General features: G+C 45.9%; 1 protein-coding gene across 1 annotated transcript in view; it reads right to left on the bottom strand.

Annotated features, from left to right (window-relative positions):
- Nucleotides 1-16340, bottom strand: part of SELENON (selenoprotein N) — a 32711-nt gene that overhangs the window by 8648 nt on the left and 7723 nt on the right. Inside the window, exons 2-6 of the mRNA XM_088672322.1 lie at nucleotides 12633-12750; nucleotides 7290-7420; nucleotides 6715-6927; nucleotides 5559-5683; nucleotides 1195-1332 (exon numbers count right to left, since the gene is read on the bottom strand). Of these exons, the coding sequence (XP_088528448.1) occupies nucleotides 1195-1332; nucleotides 5559-5683; nucleotides 6715-6927; nucleotides 7290-7420; nucleotides 12633-12750 (725 nt within the window). The remainder of the gene's footprint in view (nucleotides 1-1194; nucleotides 1333-5558; nucleotides 5684-6714; nucleotides 6928-7289; nucleotides 7421-12632; nucleotides 12751-16340) is intronic.

The following is a 16340-nucleotide window of genomic DNA, read 5'->3' as shown; positions in this document are numbered from 1 at the left end:
CCTGCGCACCCTGATGGAAGACAGAAGTAGAGAAGCAAGGAGAACATGCCATCAGCTTCTGAAGGACTATCAGTGGCCTGAGACAATGTTGGGGGGAGTCCAGGGATGGGGAACTCGTGACCCTCCAGATCTTGTTGGGACTCCCAATTCCCATTGGCCCCAGCTAGCATGGGCAATGGCCAGGGATGATGGGAACTGTAGTTCAAAAACAAATGGATGACCATAGGTGCCCCCTCCCTGGTGTAGCCCCTCTCCTCTTCCTTTGTGGCTACTTTGGACATGTGTGTTTCCTGGAGGAAGGTAGAAGCAAGGAAGCCTAGGCCTGGGACCTCACGCCACCAGTTCTTGAAGGGACCATCAGTTGGTCTGTTGGCCTAAATTCTATACCATTTGTTTGTATTAGTATTTTAAAACTTTAATCGTAATCCACCTTGGGAGAAAAGCAGTATGTAGGTATATGAAATAAATTGACTGCCAGTAGCAGTATCCAATGCTAGTCCTACTCAAAGAAGACCCATTGAAGTTAATGGACATGAATAACAGGGTTTATTCATTTCAATGGGTTTACCCTGAGTAGGACTGAGCTGAATGCAACTCCATGCCTTTGCTCCTTGCAAAGAGGCCAGCAGTGATAAGGCCAGGTGGGCGTCTCTCAGGAGAGCATTCTGCTAACCTAGCAAACCTTAGCTGCCCTGGGGACACAGAGCAGGGCCTCTGGTGCTGACATAAGTGCATGTGCAGGTTCACTGGGGAAAAAGGAAGAGCCTGATCTCACTGATACAGCATCTGTTTTGCATGCAGAAAGTCCCAGGTTTGACCCTCAGCATCTTCAAGTAGGGCTGAGGGCGACTGCTACCTGAAACTCGAGAGCCACTGCCAGTCAATACGGACATTACTTAGCTAGGTGGACCAAATGTCTGACTTGGCGTAAGGTGGAATCTTATGTTCCTATCTTGTGTTCTTAAAGAGACAACCCTAACCCTTTAAATCTATTAAGAACTGAAGCATAAGCTAAGCTGATCTTGTTGTACAAATGAACAACTTCCAAGACACTTATTACGAAAATCTCAGAAAGCGGACTTAAAATAGAATAATGCAAAATAATCAAATGTGTGGAGCTTGCACGTTCAAGTTAAAAAGGCCATTTGCGTGTTTGTCTCTTATCAGAAGATGCTGGAAGTGGGCAACCCTCACCTGTTGTTAGGAACAAACAGCTTGAACTCTCGAACGTGGGAGGAGTCCTTGGCGAGGACAACGTAGCCTGTGAACTGGGCAGGGGAAAACCAGAATGGGAAATCGGGAGGCTCATTCAGCTGGAACTCTGCATGGATCCTGGAAGAAAATAAGAGAGACTGTCACTAAGTAAGTAGGTGTCCTGAGGAAGGCGAAGAAGCCAAGCGTAGGCCCAGCTGCTATGTGGCTAATGGTGTTTGCCATTGAATGAGAGGCCTCAGCTGGGGGGAAAGCATGGGACCCTATCCTAGAGTCCCACACAACTCTTGCCCATAAAGGACGCTTTCTCTTCCACCAACATTTGCACACAGAACTACTTGTATTTACCATACTTGCAGTTCTGCAACAGATTTCTGGATGGGAAGTATGCTTGGCAGCTGCTCTATCTTTTGTTGGAAACAGTCTAGACCTTCCTCTTAAGATGGAGCCATCACTATGGATTGAAGTCTAATTTATCTTTGTAGTGTTATTGCCTCAATATATGAAACTCCACATCTCACTGGTCCATAGCTGCCAAGTTCCAGGTAGAAAAATAAGGGATCGCAGCGGCGCGACACCGGAAGTCACTTCTATGCATGTCCAGACATACGTAGAAGTGACTTTCGGTGCTGGCGCTGCCCAATTTCCGGTGCCCAGACATGGGCGGAGCAGCACTGGCTCAGATGCAGGAAATAAATGCTTGCAAAAAAAGGATGCCAAATGCACTAATGCAGTGATGCTTCAGGGAGATGCTTGTGCTGTGATTCCTGCACTGGAGGGGGTTGGTCTAGAGGACCCTTGGGGGTCCCTTCCAACCGTCCAGTTCTGTGATACTATGATTAAAATACTCCAAGAAATAAATAAACGGGCTTCTCTGTGACAATCATTGGAAAGGGCTCCGGGGGGGCCATCCCACAGAAAGTTTGGTATGTGCCCTGCAAAACCACCCTCTAGCCTTCAGGTTTATTTTATTTTTATTTACTACAATCGATTGTAAAATAACAACAGCAACAACCTCAAAGCAGTTTACAAACGGATAAAACAATAAAATTAAGGGGGGGGATCTCAAAACGTACAAAAAGTTAAAATACTAAAATAGATTGAATTTCACATCCACTTTATTGGATATTCCCTGGTTCTAGTATTATGAGAAGGGGAAAAAAATCTCTTCATTCCCACCCACAATTACTTGCCTTTTTTCTAAAAGTTAAAATGCCCCAGATTTTGGAACATTTCCTCATAGGGGAATTGCTCCAATCCATGGATCATATTGGTTACACACACACACCCCAATAATGTGATTCTCTGCCATGGCAATAGGTATGCTCTCAAGAGACAACTATATAAGACAATCTTGTTTAGTATTGTCCACTGACTGGCAGCAGCTTTCCAGAGTTTCTGACTCCACCTGGGCATGCCTGCAACTGAACCTGAGGCAATGCAGGGCAGCTATGGCTATACTGAGCTACAGCCCAGAAAGCATAAACCAGGAACAGAGGAGCAATTGCAGTAAGAAAGGACAATAACAGTTTGCTATAATTTGGCAAGCTTTGGCTACCTAAACCAGCTCAAGAGAGTGGCTTGCAAAAGGCACCTTTTGTTTATTTGAAACCAAGGAATGTCATGGATTTGCAACATGCAAATTGAATCCCTGCCCCCAGGCAAATCTATTGTACTTGGGGTGCAAATTGGATTTGAGCTCACAGCTCCTTCTTTTATGTGGCTGGGCACAGGAGGAGGTGCTGCTAAAAAGATATATTAAAAAACAAAACTTTTGAGGCCATTTATCGTAATAATTTTCACAATTTGCCAGATGGAAGTGAACTAGAGTGTCACAAGAGGAAGAGGGGGTTAGGATTAAATGCTCCTGGGGATAAAACAAAAGAAAGAGAGAGGAAGGGGGAGAGGGAGAGAGAGAGAGCTTGCAGGAAAAGCCTGGCAGAGCTCTTCCCCACCCGTCCTATCGATCCCTCACCTTAATGGGCAACAGCAAGGATCACTCACCTTTTTTACTCTCTGGGCCGTAAAGAACCCAGCCCGTCTTGAATGTTAGATGACTTCAAGGCAACCCTGTCCTGCACATACATGCCCAGCATTTTGTACTATTGGGAGGGAGGGGGGTTTACTAGTGCAGCCTCTTAAACGGGATCCAGACGCAGGAGCATTGCCAGCCAGCCGCCGGGGAGGTGTCTGTGTGTGTGTGTGTGTGTGTGTGTGAGAGAGAGAGAGAGAGAGAGAGAGAGAGAGAGAGAGAGAGCGCCCATGCCTGTAAGGGAAGCGCGTCCTCCTGCAAGCTCTTTCCCAAAGTTGCAGGACGGAGACTGACCTCATCCCTTGCCAGAAAGGGGGCGGGGGTCCAGCCAGGATCAGGCTGTGTAAAGCGAGGATTCCTTTGTATCAGTGTCTATGCAGCGAACTGCATAGCTTAATTAATGCAAATGTTGCCTTCTCTCTCCCCATCCCCCTTTCCCTTTTGGCTGAGAGGGGGGGGGGAGGGAGGCAAAGCAAAGCAAAGCAAAGCAAAGCAAAGCAAAGCAAAGCAAAGCAAAGCAAAGCAAAGCAAAGCAAAGCAAAGCAAAGCAAAGCAAAGCGCCACACAGGCGTCTGACCCCCACCGCTTGCAGCCGCAGGTAGGGAACTGCCTCTTTCCCCGCCGGGAAAGGAGCGAGCTGCATCAGCTGGGGGGGGGGGCGGGGCTGCGAGACAGTGAAGGAGCCGAAGGGAGAGGAACAGCTTTGGCAAGGCTGCTGCTCCTGAGTCCTGACTGGAGGCGCTGCCTTGCAGGAGAGTCGGCCGGGAGGGAGGGGGCGGGGGAGCCACTTTGCATGGAGCTGGCAGGACTCGCTGGGGTGCCCCCTAGAGGCCTGGAGCAACGCGCAACGTAAATCCGGGTGATTTACGGGATTTTGTTCGATCCGGGCTGCCAGCGGGAAATGGCTTTTAAAACGGGGCTTTCCCGCGAAAAACGGGAGACTTGGCAGCTATGCACTGGTCGCTTGGATCACATGGGGGCTTCCCATGCCAACGTCAAGCGGCTCCCACAGAGGACACTGCTGATGTGGGGAGTACCCACTGTTGAAGATTCATTGCCCGTGTCTGCAGTCATGGGATTGTTGTCTATCACATGGCGGTATATGTTTTCATTCCACAGAGTGGGAAGTGACGGAGTCAGGATGTTTGTGTTACTGTGTTCCGTGAAGTGGGACTATTGTCCTTTGTTCTTTCTCTTTGCTGTCTGATGCTAGAGAGAAAGGGAGCCATGTTGCAGTGCTCTGTGTGTGTTTATATGTAAATAAAATTGATTATCCAAATGCTGAGTTGCTGAGGTCTGTTACGCAAACTGCGAAGACTGCGGATTCCTAAGCGTTCTAATGCTTTTTGGCATCAGTTGTTGTGATGTTTGGGCTGGAGAAGAGAAGAAGAGTTTGGATTTGATATCCCGCTTTATCACTACCCAAAGGAGTCTCAAAGCGGCTAACAATCTCCTTTCCCCTCCTCCCCCACAACAGACACCCTGTGAGGTGGGTGGGGCTGAGAGACTTCAAAGAAGTGTGACTAGCCCAAGGTCACCCAGCAGCTGCATGTGGAGGAGCGGAGACGCGAACCCAGTTCCCCAGATTACAAGTCTACCGCTCTTAACCACTACACCACACTGGCTTTAGAAGAAAAGAAAGCTTTTGAAGCTCCAGAACGATCGACCAGGAGGGAGAGAACATGCCAGTCAGACATGTGTCTTTGCCAAGGTCCTACTCGTGTGTGGGACGACTTCTAACACACACATGGTCCATGCATCTCCTATGATATTGCTTAACAGCAGCTATAGCACGTCACTGTGAGTAAGCTCTAAACCATGGTTTACTGTGCATGAATTGAATGTTCTGCTTCACTCCTCCCCATGCTAGGGAGAAATAGCCCATGATTCCTGGGATTTGCACTACAAATAAACCATGACAATAAGCTAGCCCTTGTGGTGTGTTGGAGTGGTTTGGACAGGGAACATGGTTTGTTTCTCCCCAGCATGAGCAAGGAGGAGTGAAGCAAGCCAGTATCTATGCAGAGGGAAGCAGATGTACAAATGTGGCCCATATAAATGCAAGGAACGCTGATCAAGAAAGAAGAACAATTCATGTGTTTATGAGCATTTGTACCATGGTCAAAAAGACTCCAACAGTGGCTTACATACAATCAATTAAACAAAGCAGTCCCTGCCTGCAGGCTCACATAGAAGAAACAGCAGAAAAGGAAAACAGGGCAGGGAAAGAAGAGGGGAAATGGCAAAGGTTATGTGAAGGTAACATTTATTCAACCAGTCTAACCGCAAGCGCCCTCCCCTTTCGCAACTTTACCTGAAGGCTATCTTATAGTAGAACTCAGCAATAGCTTGGATGCAGGCCACAGCTCCTTGAGGGGCAAACCGAGTTTTCACGAACGGCCGGGGGTGGAACATACTCAAGAGTTTGTGAATGATGACCTATGTTAGGGGGGAAAGTACAGGGGAGTACAGCAGGTTGTAGCCAGTGAACCTAAGACCCCAAAACTACTCCCCTCCAAGGCCACGTTCAATAATCAGCATCTGGGACCTGATGAAGGAGGGTCAACTTCTCTGTTTTCTTAGCCGCTTTCAACCATTTATAGCCTCCAGCATTCTGAATATTGCTGTGAGTGAGCTTTAACATGCCATACTCCATCTTTCCAGAACACGGCAGCCAAGGACTGGAAACAGATCTGCTTGTTTTCACTGTTCTGTATTGTTCAGATGCCACTGAATTCAAGATATCACATGCAAGGAAGGCCCCTTCACCAATTCCTCTCAAGCCAGGTGCTAGAATTGAGTGAACCACCTTGCACACCAGAGATGCTCCCAAAAGAGTGTCTATTGCGGAATCAGCGCTGCTCACATTTTTCCGTGTCTGCATGATGCTGTTATCCAAATGCCAGCAAGCACTAATTTGAGCCCCCAAGAAGTAGAGTCCGTTATCAGAATCCACGTCCTCAAGCATCAAAGTAGGGATACAGCAGTTCTGTTAAGTAGATCAGTGTACAGGTGACACTTAACTTATGCTGGGGTTACATTCTGGGGACAGTGCGTAAAGCCAATTGCATATAATCAAAACACATTGGATTCGATGGCAGGTGGGATTGCCAAAGTCAGCTGTCTGCCCCCTTTCTGCCCCACTTCTATTTTTTTTTTTGCCAAGCACATAAAGCTGAATGTGCACAAGTTAAATGTGTGAAAGTTGAGAGTTACCTGTATGTAAGAGTAATCTACTTTGAATATAGTAATGGGCTCTCTTACTAGTTTGTGTCTTCACCATATTTAGAGTGGTGTCCCACTTTTTACGAAGCTATTGTATAGCTGCAGACGGCTTTTGGCCAAGCAATAAAGATTTAGATGGGATTGCAAGGAGGCCGTCTATGAAGCACTCTGAACACTCAAAACATGACCCATCGTTACTACTCCCTAGCCTTCCAATTGATGGCAATGATGAACACTTTGCCTACCTCTTTCCCTCTGGGGGCTGGAGGGTAGAAACGGTTGTTGGGAAGGTACCCAGTAAAGATGTTCAGCTCACTGGGAATCACCCACCAAGGATCAGCAAGTTCCAGTTTATTCTTTGGCGGAAGGAAGGCCTTGAATTGCTGGGCGAACATCAAGCTCAGAGGGGAAGCCGGAGCCGTCCAGTTGCGAAGCCCAGAAAGGGCAATGTGAGAAATCTGCGGAGGCAGAGAGACACGTTAGGAAGCTGCCCTGTGAAGCCTCTTCCACTTTATGAGGCTGGAGGCTGACTGGTCACAACACATTCAGATATTACACCATTACTCCATACTTAAGCTTTCTGAACCACGGTTTGGTGCAATGCCTGAACTAAGCTATTACTAGAAGGAAAGACTGCATAGCACTTTATTTAACATTCCCAGTTACAGCGATATAATTGAAGCAACAGAAAAACAAGCACACATTCAATTCATTGACCTGAAGGTTAAAACTGGACTAGCCTTTGTATCAATCCACTAATGCTTCTAGTTGATTGATCTACTGATTAAAACTTGCAGCACTAATTAAACGTGATACCCACTCCAAGGAAACCGTCTTTGCTCTTTGTCATCGTCTCCATAAGCAAGGGCTGGAATTTTGCAATGATAGAAAGAGTCTCGCCATTGGGATCCAATACCTCTTCCTCCTCAATCCCAGTTACTGGAGCAATGCCTGAACAGATCAAGGGTTATAAGATTTATGTATGCACTTCATTAACATAGGTCTCAGCTACACTGGCAAAGGAAAAGCGCTTGATATGCGTTGTATATGCATTATAACACTGTGACACCAGATGGCACTGTGGAGTTCTGTTTTTGCCAACCTGATTTCCCATACAAAGTTTACAACATGTTTAAATGAAACACTTCTTTGATGTGTCTAGATCCATCCACAGTGTTATTATTAACATAACTTTATTGGTGATCCACAAATCATTACCAATTGAGAAGTAGCCATCTGAATTACATTAAGAAAAAAACACCCTGCCACAGTGAATCTATTATAGTTCCTGTTACAAAAGCTTCAACTTATTGCATCGAAAACTGCAAGTTTCACTATTTAAATAACAAAATAAAATACTATTTTCCCCCAATGCATATAACAGTTTTCATGCGGATTATTATACTGCAACTTGTGATTTAAAATCATTATGTATTCTTAATATTAGTGATTGCTTATAAAACTATAGCATAAAAATTAATTAAATCCATTCATTTTTACGCATACCACTGCTATGAAAATAAAGTGTTACTATATCAATTTAAATAGATATGCAAATAAGAAATAGCTATACAAATTTTTTGCACAACTTTTAAAAACTCAGTATTACTTTAAACCTGGCACTGGCTTACCTGTGAGATCTCCTTGCCCCTTATATGCCCATTTGGCTACTTCAATTTTCAGAACTGGCACTGCTGTAGGTGCTATATAATACTCTTTCCTCATTTGTAAGAAATCCGATATTTCATTGTGGCAGAACCTACACTTTGGAACTCCCTGTCTAATGATATCAGGCTGGTCATCTTCACTTTTCACTTCTCTTTTAGGCCCCTGCTAAAAACATTTTTGTTTAGAGGAGCCTACACAGGTATCTAGAATGCTGATAAGTTTCTTAGTTTATTGCAAGTTTCAAATTTCTAAGCGTTTTCAGCAACTGTTGTAATTGTTTTTACAAGCAATTTTATTGCTTTATTCTTTCTGTAAACTTCTTTGAGGTTTTTTATTTTTATAATCAAATGGTGTATAAATTTTATGAAATAAATTAAATAAATTAAACCAAGTGTCTTCCATTTATAGTCAAACTTTCAGCACATTTAAGTCTGCATATCCCCTACCAGTCTGTATGTCTCCTGCATTGTTTTCATTTCACTATGATATGAACCGGCTTGGTTTTTCTACAACTCTATAATAATAGCAATAAGAAGAATTTATCATAATAATTATTATTATTACAGCCCTGAGAAGCTGAGAAGCTGAATTCATGTATGCATCTATTTGTAAAGCACAAAAAATTGTGAGGCATTGTACAACAACTGGAAACCACACAGGCCCTGCTAAAAGGTAAATAAAAGATGCTTTAGGGAGGAAAGAAAAGGAAAGTAAAAGCAAAATAAAGGCGGGAAGGTTCCTCTCTCATAATCCTAGCACTCAGGACTAGCCGATGAAGCCAGAAGCCAGGATTCAGGACAGACAAACACAGTGCTTACTTAAACTGTGGAATTTTCTTCCCTGAGATGCACTGATGGGGGCCACCTGCTTGGATGACTTAAAAAAAGGATCATTCAAATTCACAGAGGGTAATGCTAATGGCTACTAGCCACAACAGCTACAAACTACCTCCACTGTATGCCTTTTATTGAGACTCACAAGGGGGAGAGTTGCAGGTACATTCAGGTCCTGCTGGAGGGCTTCCCATGGAGGCACCTGGTTGGCCACTGTGAGAACAGGATCCTTGACTAGATGGGCCATTGGCCCCATCCAGCAGCGTCCTTCTTCTGTTCCTACCGGTATGAAGGAGAATCAACTGACGGAAACCAGGGTGAATAGTTGTCAAGACAGGTCAATGGAAGGGCCTTGTTTTCTCTGCCTCTCACCCAAATGGTGGCAGCAGCTGTCTGGAGTCCAAGAGGGAAGGGACTGGATGGCAGCTAGGCTAGGCAGAACAATATAAACAGTCTTATTCCCCCCCCCCTGCCCTTGCTGCACTCTAGAATGACTGGCCATTGGCAGACTGTGAGAAGATTTTGCTGTGTCACATAATGACAGAGACACAGGCTGAACAGGTGTGCATTCATGGTCGTTGCACCAATGCTCCCCTGCATGCCTAGTTTGCAAGACGATGCAACCCACACCTGTGGGTTGAGAGCTACGGTCTTCATGAAGGTGTCATGCTTTCACTTCACCACAAGCACAACTGAACCCAAACGTGTTCAGCCCACATTCCTACTACTAGGTGTGTCATTGGCCCTAAGGCTGGGAAGGATGAAGAGCAAAACGAAGCACCCAGCTGAGCAGTCCTATCTCCATGCAGCAGGGGGCACCAACAGACTGCCAGCAACTCCTTTGCATTCTGCTTTGAACAAGGCTCTTTCATTTCTTGTGCCTGTTCTCAGCTTGAGTGTGCAACAGTACACACCGTTTCTGTGAGAGCGCTGCCGTTCTGCTACATTTCCCAAGGGGGCATGTCAAGGCTGTGACTGGCAAGGAGAGATCTGTGGGCAGCATACAGTCTGTACTCTAATTCCAGGCAGCCACTTTCCCTACCCCAGGCTGTACCTGGCAGTGAAGTTTTTCAGCCTGGGGAAGGGGCAAACCCTGTGGTGCCAGCCCCTGAGGAGTTTGGCTGGGAAGATTCTGATCTCCCAGGATGACTAAACTGGCGGCTGCTGTGTTGGGTGATGCCCACAGAGCCACTCTTTCTGCGCTTTGTCTGGCACGATAGCGCAGGGGCACAAATGCTCATGCTCTTGCAAACACAACAGGCAGGCAGCTGTGAGGACTGCAGAACCAACACCGGTGTCACAATCCCCTTTATCTGCTCTGCAGATGGGCAGGAAACAAGGGCTGCCTGAATCCAGCTCCCCTCTGCGCTGGCTGTGAGAGCAATCGGGCAGGCTGCCCAAGCGAGCGCCATCAAGCCCACAAGTAACCAGCAGGTGGAAGTGCCGCAATTTCTGTATGCAAAAAGATTCCCGAGATTGCGTGCGCCTCGCCACCCGCCAGCTCTCTGGTCACATTACTGCAGAGCAGTATCTCTTGCATTCAGCTGCTCTGAATCCCCTTTAAGCCCCAGACAAAGCCAACGCGTGCAGTTTTGCAAGTCAGACAATAGGAACCGCAGATTTAGAAAAATTGCCCTTTGTGAAAGAAGCGTCTGGTGCATAAGCCTTTCGAAAAACACAGAAAGCTTAGCAGCCTTTCGTTGTGTAAATCAGTCTAGCGCCCGAGCAAAGAGAATTAAGGCAAGAGCAGTTGTGTGCTGTGGGCAGCTAACATCCACCCCACCCACCTGCCAAGAGATCTCCAGTTTTTATATGCTTATGATGTTTGCTTTCCCCGGAAAACACCAAGAGGCAGGCCATTTGCATGCCCAAGGGGGACTTCAAAATGGCACACTTTTCAAAACAGTCTCCGCAAAAACCTGAAACTCATTTGGGTCACCTGGCAGCTCTTGGTGCTTAATGGAGCTGCACGGGTTGCTAGGAGGTCCCTGAGCAGCTGCTCCAGAAGAAACATGGAATGGCTGCTGTGTTGCTATCAGCAGATGCTTTCAGGTAGTCATCAATGCTTCCTGGACATTGGGAGTCCCTTTAGATTAAGCTGCTTAACAGTGCAAGCCTATGCATTTCTACTCAGAGGTTAGACCCAGTTCAGCGAGGCTTCTTCCAAGCTCAGCGTACATAGGATTGCAGCCCAAGCCATGCAAATAGCTATGGTACTCACACACAATGAAAGCAGAGCTTAGCTAAAGATACTGGGGTTTTTTAAAAATAGTTCCATTGGTTCCCCAAAACAAAAACTAAACAACCTCCCCTTCTTGGTGACTTTTGGCATTCCTTTCCCCCCAAATGTTGACAATCTATTGCTTCCAGTGGGGTCATCACACGCCATATCGGATAGGCTACTTAGTACGTGACATCATCCTGTTTAAGAAAGGGTCACTGATTGGGATGGCTCCCTTATGTGACCAACATAGAAGGAACAGCAGCCAGAAGAGGAAAGGGTGTTGAATGAGACTCGAGACGGGAAGGCTTACCTGTGTGACATCCATGTTCCCCCTGCCATGACATGTTAGCTCAAAATCAAAGAGGAAAATCGGGGACCAAGGAGGGGCTTGGGATGTGGCGAGAAGAAGTGATTGGGGTAGCCCAAGCAAGACGGGACGGTTCAGTCTGCCTTGGGACTTTTGCAAGTTCCTCCAGGTGCTCAGCTGCGGTGGGGTTCTCTGCAGAGTCCCAAGCCTCTTCCGGGGGAAAGGTCATGGGTCAGATAGGATCCTGACATATATACACCATGAAAGGCACATATTTAAGGCTGACCTTTAAAATGCATGCGCTTTAGTGGCATTTAGGTCCCTGGCAAAAACCTGTTCCTTTTTGCCTGGGCTTTTAATGGTGAGAGATTAATGAGCAATTCTGTTTTATGCTGTCCCCCGCTGTGCAGGGTTTTATGATGCTGCGCTTGGGATTTTTCATCTATCTTATATGTTAATTGTTTTGTCTTTTTATGACACTATCGCTGTACATGATGAGTTGCAAGCTGCCTTGGGGACCACAGGTTAAGAATGTTTCTTAAAAGTAAAAATAAAATAGAATTTTACCCATGCATAACTCTTACTAACTGTTCATTTTCACTAGATGTTTGCTGCTCTTTTGCTGTTGGAACCACCATTGGATGTGCCCTATCTCTGGAAGGTTCATCCTCTTCCCCTGGGGTGCTTTGATTTCAAACCCAATTTCACCAGCAGTGGGGGACCTATAACAGCAGTTCCATGCTTGCCTAGGGAATCAATGGTAACAAGAGAATGAGATGGTTTCAAACGCTTTTTACTAACCTTTTGCCCTCTGGCTATTTTGGACTAAAACTCCCATCAGCCCCAGCTGACACACCTGTGCCAGCTAGGACTGATGGACATTGTAGTCCAAAAAAGCCAGAGGGGACCAGGTTAGGAAAGCCTGGTCTGGATTATTACTTCAGTTTTCCAGCTGGAAAAAAATGGCTGGAATGTTGTCGTCCTCTCCTTCGGGGATTAAGCAGACAATGAATGAGTGACAAACCCAATGCAAGAACTAGACAATCTGTGCTCAAGGGCCATGTTTTGTTTTTGTTTTTTTAAAAAGCAAGATGAACATGTATTTGTCTACTCAAAAAATTAGATGCCTACCAGTTAGCTTCTCTGCAATTGGTTTGAACTCTTCAGGACTGATGTACAGGTCATTGTTCGTATCCAGGGACGCAAACAGGAAAAGACCTTCGTTTCCCAAAGATTTCAGAGCTGTCTCCTGTTTGGGAAATAAGAGAGTTGTTGATATGCACAAGTGACAATGCAAGCATGTCTACTCATGTCTACTCATAAGTAAGTCCTGATGAATTCAATGGCTCTTACTGCCGGGTAATTGGAATTGGGCGTACAGCCTGAAATAATAACACGTACATTTATTTACATGGCTCTGTGCAGAATAAGAACTTCTACCCACCCGGGGGGGGGGGCAGGAGGCATATAATTTGAAACAATGAATATAAACTATACAATAAAATTAATAGTTTAGCATATATAAATCAGAAGCCATTCAAATTAAAATATTTCAATTTAACTCATAACCCGAGTTTAGAGAACCACAAATCTGCCCTGGCACCTGTGAAACTACCCGTTATCTCTGACACGTTTTTTGGGAAGAAGGAGAATGCGTCATTGGATACATTAAGTGGGCTGAGGTTCCAAACAGAGGAGATGTAGGAGATCAGTGATCAGATCTCACAAGTTTGCTTTTAACTTTAAAGGTTGGAGAAGGGTCTCCCTCCCCCTTTTGAACAGAACAGATGTTATTGGACTCTAGTTCCCATCAGCCCCAAAAGTCGGGGCTGATAGGAGCTGGAATCCAGAAACATCTTGGGGGTGCCACACTGGCTACTCCTGGATTAACTGGAAACAATTCAAGGACAGGCAAGAGCTGAGAGTTGGTGGAGTGGTTCTGCTTCCCTTCTCTCTCTCTGGAGAAAAGGTCTAGATAAGGCCTTGGTTGAATCCAGCAGAGACTTTCTTACATTCTTCACTGCTTACTTAGACTCTCTTTGGAGTAGGGATTGGTCTCCCTGCACGGTTGAGACCCAAAGTGGCACACATGAATCACATTTGATGTTGCAAGAAGAAAAATATGAAAGTCTTTCCTTTCTTTTTCCTTAAGGAAAACCTACCTAAATAATCCACACCCCGTTTGTTAGTCAAGGAGCATCCCTGCCATGGAAATCGCATCCGACTCACCCGAACTGTCAGGGAATTGTCCACAGGTAGCTGGCAGACCTGCAGATATTTTTGTTTGGCTCAGCACTAGCCAGTGAACCGTGGAGTTTGATCTGTGCTCCTCCGATAGCATGGACTTATAGAACCAACCCCTGTGCATGAACCGTAAAGGTTACAGTCACATTTCGCATTCCGAAATGCACCAGGGAGCAGCTCCAAATCCAAATAAAAGCTATGGACACACTGTGAATGTGAAAAGTGCAGTAGTTTGGGTGGATATTGAGACCACTTCAGGCTACTTGGGTTTCCAAGTGGCGCCGACAGCAGAGCGGCAATTCCTGTATGGCAATAAAACATGACTGTCTAAAGTCACAGAATTGAAGGAGTTGGGAGCAGTTGAAGATGCATGCAAACTGAAGTAACAGGGAAGCCAGCAATTCAGGAATCCCAGCCTTACATGTTTGAGTGCTGCCAGCTAAGCTCAGAGGAAGAGGAGTACCCAGAGAGCCTTAAATTCCAGAGTAGGGGTAGGGAGAACCTTTCCCAGATCAAGGGTTGCATTCCCTTCTGGGCAGCCTACCAGTGGGTGGGCCAAATGCAAAAACGGGTGGAGCACTGACTGCCAATTTTACCTTTGTACAGTAGTTGGTTTCTCACACTCACACACCAATCTCTAGCCTCCATCCAGGCAAGCAATAGGCATTACAGTGGTACCTTGGTTTGCAACTGCTTTGGATTACAACCACGTCAAACCCGGAAGTGCATGTCCCTTTTTTTGGATTACAACCCATTTTTGGGATTACAACCAATTTTTTGGGGGGGGGGCCCTATTGGAGAAAGTGCACCTTGGACATCCGGAACAGATCATGGTTGTAAACCAATGTACCACTGTATTGCAATCCAAGGACACATTCCTGCATAGGCAAAAACACTCCAAATGGGTGCAAAGCAGGGCTGGGGAGGGTTGTAGCTTGGGGAGAGTCTTAAAGGTCAGGTGGTGAGGCCTGGGAGGTTGCATTCAGCTCTTAGCGCCGAGGTCCCCCACCCTCATTCTAGAGGGAGCCCTGCAATGACGCAATGCGATGTGGTGCCGTTAGAGGTGGGTTGATTTCGCACCTGAGCCACAATCCCTCAATTCACTGGGCCTTGTGCCCCATGTCAATGAGAGTGTGCACCTGGAAGCCGCTAATTGGACTTTCTGCTGCAGCAAAGCTTCCTAGCTTCTTCACTCTTTGAACAGCAAATTAAGATATGCTAAGGCAAGAAAGACATCACCAATAAGAAGGTGCTGTTAATTGTATTTAGACTGCTGCCACTTTGTTTTCAGTGAACTGCTTTGAGCACAATGCATGTGTAGGAAACCTAATATATAAATGAACTGGCTGTGACTAGAGGAACATGGTGAGCTACCATTGCAAGTCAAACAATTAACTCAGTATAGTCTATGCTGAGTAGCAGCAGCTCTCCAGAGTTTCACAGTGGAGTGTATTTGGAGATGATAGGGATTCTGTATGCTAAGCAGGTGCTCTACCACTGAGCTATGCTCCTTTCTCGTGAAATCCTGGAAAACCTCCTGCACAGGAAGGTTTGTGATTAGCCAGACCGGACCCATTGGTCCCTCTTGTTTCTACTGACTGGCAGCAGCTCTGCAGGGTTTCTGACTGGGGCCCTTCCTGGAGATAAATATAGATTCTTTTGCATACAGTTCTCCTCGGAGTAGACCTATTGAAAACAATGGACCCATGTTAGTCATGTCTATTTATTTCAATGGGTATACTCTGTGTAGCACTAGCATCAGATGCAACCCATGGGCTCTACCACTGAGCTTCCTCAACGCCGAAGTATTTTCCATACCAAAACATTTCTTAATTCTTGAACTCAAGAAATCCAAGCTATACACTGACTTGGGCATAGTGAAGATGATTTGTATTCCCTGGGTCAGAAAAAGTGGAGAGTTTTAAGCACTGGGAAACATTCCTTCCCAACTCACCAAAAGCCTGGTGTAACCCTATAACAGCCCATCCCAGCTTCTTAGCGTTGAGCAGGACAAAACCCCTTACATTTAACATTCAGCTGGGCGGAATTCATTCAAGAATTTCTACGGCACAATCCACATTGACAGAAATGGGAGAGGTAATGTCATGCGCTCCCAACACATGGCGAGGCTGTAAAGTATTAAATAATAGTCACAGCTAACTTTCTTGCTCCAGCTTCCATGAGCAAAGTTCTCATTGCATTCTTTCAAGCTAAGCTCACCATGGGTGTAGACAGGGGGGGGCAGGAGGGGGCAGCTGCCCCCCCTAGAAGCAAAAAATTATTGTATTTTACAGACCATAACCAATACTTTGCCCCTCCAAAAACTGAAGTGGAAAGGGCTTTGCTTTAGCAAGAGCAGCTCTCCACTTGCTGGGGGCGGGAACACAGCTGTAACAAAAACACATCAAATAAATAAAGCAAAGTGGCTACCAGTACTTAAGGTCCACCCTATTCACCCTATTGTTATTCAGTGGGAGTTGTTAATGGGCATTCAGGGATCGCATTAACAGTTCTATTGGCGATTTAATGAGGGTGCAGAGGATTCAATTTGACTAAGGTGGCCCTGCAAGGCTAAAAGGAAGTGAATAAGAAGGG

This window comes from Zootoca vivipara, chromosome 6 (genome assembly GCF_965207765.1).
Source record: "Zootoca vivipara chromosome 6, rZooViv2.hap1.1, whole genome shotgun sequence".
NCBI lineage: Eukaryota > Metazoa > Chordata > Lepidosauria > Squamata > Lacertidae > Zootoca > Zootoca vivipara.
Note: the sequence above shows the minus strand (reverse complement) of the source record. Positions and strands in the feature narration are given on the sequence as shown.